This window comes from Petaurus breviceps, unplaced genomic scaffold, assembly GCF_028583685.1.
Source record: "Petaurus breviceps papuanus isolate PSGF00001 unplaced genomic scaffold, PetGlider_PUasm1.0 91041, whole genome shotgun sequence".
In the NCBI taxonomy this organism is placed as follows: Eukaryota; Metazoa; Chordata; class Mammalia; order Diprotodontia; family Petauridae; genus Petaurus; species Petaurus breviceps.
The window spans coordinates 39293647-39299347 of NW_027187400.1; the positions used below are offsets into that span (position 1 = coordinate 39293647).

General features: G+C 47.2%; 1 protein-coding gene across 1 annotated transcript in view; it reads right to left on the reverse strand.

Moving 5' to 3' along the window:
* The window catches only part of TTLL10 (tubulin tyrosine ligase like 10), a 41772-nt gene that overhangs the window by 21263 nt on the left and 14808 nt on the right, over positions 1–5701 (reverse strand). Inside the window, exons 8-9 of the mRNA XM_069079562.1 lie at positions 3381–3521; positions 42–158 (exon numbers count right to left, since the gene is read on the reverse strand). Coding sequence (XP_068935663.1) covers positions 42–158; positions 3381–3521 — 258 coding nt within the window. The remainder of the gene's footprint in view (positions 1–41; positions 159–3380; positions 3522–5701) is intronic.

The window sequence follows — 5701 nt, forward strand, 5'->3', positions numbered from 1 at the left end:
GGGGGGGCTTAGACCCAGGAGTCCCTTAGGGGAGAACCCACCTTGAAGTTCTCATCAATGAGGAAGTCACAGCCAATGAGGTCGAAGTAGCCTAGTTTACACTCCAACTTGGACTTCACAGATAGGAAACACTGGAGCATGATCTGCTGCATTCGTTTCTGGGCAAGAAAAGGGGGCAGGGAGACATGGGGCAGGGGCAGGATGTCCTGGCTCCAGAGCCGGCAGCCTTGCCTCTGCCCCCCTGGGCCAAGGACCCAAGACCAGAGGTCCTCCCTGCCCACTCTCTTCTCTACCTCTCAGAATCCCTGGATAAAGGGACCTCAGGGACTGTCTCATGCAGCCTATACCCCCTAGATGCACTGGACAAGCAACCCTCAGTTTCCTCATCTGTAAAATGAAGGGGATGGGGTGGCTTTGGGTGAGATTACCTCTAAGGTCCCTTCCAGTTTCTCCCAAGAGAATGTAAGCCCCTGAAGGGCAGGGACTGGTTTCACGTTTGTCTTTCTAGCCCTAGCACTTGATGCTGTGGCTGGCACATAGTAAGCCGCCATTCTCTGTTGATTCCAGCTCAAAAACTATGCAGCTCTGCTAGAAGCTTATTCGATCGTTTCTTGGAGAATGTCAGAGAGGAGGCACTTTGGAACAGCTTTTTCAGCTAAGAAGTTTCCCCTCACATGGAACCTAGAACTCCCTAGTGACTTCTCCCCCCTATCATTCTGAATTCTGGCCTCTGGGGCCCAGTAGAACAAAACCAATCTCTGCAATGTAACCACCTTTCCTTCAGTCTTGAAAACATCTCTCCCCATGAATACTCTTTTTCTCCCAGCCATAAATGTTCCACTTTTTCAACTGATCCTCTTATGAAGGACTCTCTCCACTCCCCCTCAATACTCCTGACTGGTCATCTTTCTCTGGCTAATCCTACAGCATGTTTTTAGAACGTAGGTCTTGGAATGAAACACAATATTCCACATATGGTCTGACCAGGGTAGACAACAGTAAGACAATTAACTTCCTTTTTTGTAGACATTCTTCTCCTAAGGTAGCCTGATTGAGTGCTTTAATTTTTTTTTTCCCTAAGTCAAATGTCACACTTGAATCATGTGTAGTTTTCAATCCACTAAACCCCCTAGCACTTTTTCTGGTAATCAGTTCTCTAGTCACACATCCATATCCTGTGCTTAGAACATTGATTTTTTTGGACCAGCATGGAAAACTTTACATTTATCTCTATGATGTATTCCATCCAACCTGGTTTGCTCCCTTGTTCTAACCCATAGAGATACTTTTTGGACACTTACTGCCATCCAGTGTCCTGGTTCTCCCTCTCAACTTGTGTCACCTGTGATTATGATACTTCTTCCCCTCTTTCTTCTTCATCCCTCTCCTTTCCTGCATACTTGTGGAGACACAAGGTCCTGGACTTATCGATCTAATTTTCCTCACTCCTTTACTTATCCTGTGTGCTGTGGGGACGGGGGGGGGGGGGGGGGGTGGCTCCTTCCTCTCCCTTTAAGGGATAAATTGGCCAATTAACATTTATTAAGTGCCTACTGTGTGCCAGACACTCTGCTAAGTACTTGGGATACCAAGTAAAGCAAAGCCAATCCCCTGCCCTCAAGGAGCTCAATTTAATGGATGAAACACAGCTTGCAAATGACTAAGTCCAAACAGGGTACAGCTAAAATAAGCTGGAGACAATAAAAGAAGGTATTAAGAGAGGATTGAGGGAAGCTTCTTCCAGAAGATGGGGCCAAAGCTAAGACTTAGAGGAAGTCAGAGATATCAGGAGGTAGAGATGGGAAGTAAGAGCGTTCCAAGCATGGGGGACAGTCAGGGAACATAGGCAGTCAGGATATATGGTGTCTTTTTTTTTTTTTTTAAGCAATCGGGGTTAAGTAACTTGCTCAAGGTTACACGGCCAGTTATTTCTGGGTGTGGTGCTGAGTGTCTGAGCCCGGGATTCAATCTCCAGGTCGTCCCGACACTGGAGCCGGTACTCTTACTCGCTGAGCCACCTGGCCGCCCCTAAGCAATTGGGGTTAAGTAACTTGCTCAAGGTTACACGGCCAGGTGTTTCTGGGTGGGTGGTAAGTGTCTGAGCCTGGGATTTGATCTCCAGGTCTTCTCAACACTGGAGCCGGTGCTCTTACTTGCTGTCCTACCTGGCCGCCCCAGGATATATGGTGTCTTGTTTATGGAATTACCTCCTGGTGGACTGTTCGGCTGGATTGTGCAGTACATGGAGGATTAAGGTGTAAGAGGAGATTGGGTTGTGATGGGCTTTAAAAACTCAGTGGATTTTACAGTTGATCTGGAGGTAAGAAAAGACACTGGAGTTTATTAAGAAGGGAGTGACAAGGTCAGATTGGTGTTTTAGGAACGTCTGTTTGATAGTTGAATGGAGGATGGATTGGAGTGGGGAGAGACTTGAGGCAGGAAGACCCCTCCCTAGCAGCCACTGCAGTGGTCTAGGTGTGAGGTGATAAGGTCTGCATTGTGGGGGCAGTGTCAGAGGAGAGAAGGGGGCATATATAAGAGATGTTCTAAAGCAGAAATGCTGTACTTAACCATTGATTGGATATGGGGGATGAGATGGTAGAGAGAAGGAGTAGTCAAGGATGATACTTAATTGTCAATCCAGTATGGCTTCCTCAACCCTTCTAACTGGGTGGCTGCTGTGCCTGTCAGACCCCTTACCTCTCTTCCTCTCTCCCTCCCCCAGGGGCTCTAGGAGAAGGCAAGAAGGTGACTCCCTAAAGAGAGGAGCCAAGATGCTTCCAAGTATCCACATTATTTCCTCTTTTCCTTCCTCTCCTCAAGAGACCACCATTCCACTTGGGAAACACCTGGAAAAACCAAGTTCTCCCTAAGAACTCATCAGGACTAGGAAAATTCCAAGAGAAATAGAGAGATGTGAGTTGCCTCTGTAGACTTACACATGGTCACATTTGCCATCTCAGATCTTGCACTGGGCTCCTACCCTCCCACTTGGATCCCTCTGGTGAGAGGGCTACATACGCAGTGATCTGGACCCTAATTAGCAAAGATCTCTCCAGAATGCACCTGCTGCTCGAGTCTTAGGCACACCCCCAGGGGGTATAGTCATGCCCCATGACATGGGCATAATTCACAGAAAAGCAGACAGGCAGAACCACAGAAGTTCAGACATATGGCCATAGACTCAGTCTCAGAGACCTAATGGCCATCGTGTCTAACACTCCTTAATATACAGATGAGGAAACTGAGTCCCAGGGAGGTTAAGTAACTTAGGATCATTGATGTAGAGTTGGAAGAGACCTCAGAGGCCATCTAGCTCACACCACCATCATTCCCCAAAGAAGGGGCCCTCTCAGATCCTGGAAGCGGGAGGGTCTTACAGTGAAGGTGGTGAGCACCCAGTCCCTGGGGAGCCCTTTCGATCTGCGGAACTTTTCATTGATGTGCTTGTTGAGACGATCCATGCTCCACACGGTCTCTTCCTTCAGGAGCACATACAGAGGACTTTTCTTTTGCATAAACTAGGAGAAAGGAAGAGAAACAAATATGGCCCTAGGAATCCCCAACAGGCATCTTAACCACAGACATCCCACCCTCAGCCCCTGAAATAGCAACAGGCATCCCTCAGCAAGTGCTACACCCACCCTTTCCCCTCCCTGTTGATTGCCTTCTATTTATTTTGCATTCATTTCATGTGTATATATTTTTTTCTCCCTGGACAGACTGTAAGCTTCCAGAGGGTAGGAACTGTTTGATTTTTTCCCCTTAGCTCCTAGGTACAAAAAGATAGGACTAGATCTACAACTTCATTGAACTTCCAGATGAGAAAACTCCTTCTACCGGAGCAGGTCTGCAACTTCTCAGCAATGGAGGGTCTTAGTGAGTTGACAGGTTAAGTGACTGACTTGTCCAGGGTCACATGGTCAATATGTGTTAGAAGTGGGGTTTGAACCATGATCTGACTTCAAGATCAGCTCTCTAATAAATATATCAACTTGCCTCTTGGCAATTAGTTATGTAGATTAATTGAAGAAGTCCCAAACCTGTCTCATAGATCCTTCCATAAACACAGACCCTCCCCCCACTTACAGATGCTTCCCTCATATGAAGCTTCCCCAACAAGCACTGCTGGCTACCCTTCCCCCCTTAACTGCAAAAATCCCTCTGACAGAGCTTCCCCCACCATGCTAGAGGATTTGTTGTTGTTGTTATAGTGTGTGTGTGTGTGTGTGTGTGTTAAGGGGCAGATACAGGGGGGGCAGATACAGGGAGGGCACCTTCAGGTTTATGGACCAATGGTATTGACAAGTACAATATTTTAGGGTTGATTTGATTGGTTGACCCCACCTAGAGGCCCTTTCCCACAAATTCAAAAGATTCCTTCAAGTCCTTTCTCTGCGCCCCCCCCCCCCAATCTAATCCAACAAACATTTATTAAACATGTACTCTGGGTCAGGCACTATATTAGAGACTGGAGATACAGAGTGAAAAAAACAGCTCATTGGCCCCCAGAGAGTTTACATGCAAGCCAAGGACATGTAAAAAACATGTTTTAGGAGGAGGGAGAGAATGCTTATTTAAATACCTACATACTTATGCTTAAGGGGATTAAGTAAGGTTTCATGTGAGCTGAACTTTAAAGGAAGATAAGAATTCTAGGAAGATGAGGTGGGAAGGGAGGGCATTCCAGCTTTGGGGGATAGCCTCCAAGTTAGACTGACTGGCAATTAGGTCAGTTTGGATGGCTCTTAGGAGTCTGTAAAAGGCAGTAATATACAGCTCTGAAAAGGTAGAGGAATAAGATTGTGGGGAGATTTTAATTGTCAGGCTGATGAGTCTGTATTTTATCCTAGAGGTAAGAGAGAATCGTTATTGAAGGTCTTTGAGCAGAAGAGTGACCTGGTCTTTAAAAAGACTGTCTTAGCAATTGAGTGAAGGATGACTTACTTAGAGAAGGGGAGAAACTTGGAAAATAGGAGACCAGTTAGGAAGTTGTAGCAATGGTTCAGGTAGGACATGATGAAGGTCTGAACTGGAATGTTGGTGATGTGAGTGGAGAGAAGGGGGTGGATGAGAGAGACATTGAGGATGTAGAATCAATGAGATTTCCCAGACAATCAGATATGGGCTGAGGGAGATGGATGGGATCAAGGATGACCCTAAGGAGATGAACCTGGGTGGCTGGTAGGTTGAGGGTGCCCTCGACAGAAATAGAGGAAGTTTGGAGGAGGGGCCCGTCTCCCACCTGCCCAGGTCCCAACAGGGACCTTCCTGGGCTATGCCAACAAACTGTGCTGGGGGGATGGACATCGCCTGGAGATTAGGAGGAAGAGGAAGGGAAAGAGGGAGGAGAACAAAGTAGAGAGGGAGAGAGGCAAGGGGGAGGTATGTTGAGATGGAGAAGAGGAAGGGAGATGGAGAGAAGGAGATAGAGATGGTAACAGAGGGAAGGGGCAGGGGGGAGCGGGGAGCATTTCAGGCATGGGGCTCAGCCAGTGCAAAGGCTCTGGGAGATGGAGAGTGTATGGAGGGAAGCAAAGTGTAAAAAGACTGGGAAGGCCAGGTTGTGAAGGGCTATAAAAGCTAAATGGAGGGAAGGTCTTCTCTTTGATCCTAGAGAAGACAAGAGCCACTGGAGGTTGTTGAGAGAGAGAGAGAGAGAAAGAGAGAGAGAGAGAGAGACAGAGAGAGAGAGAGAGAG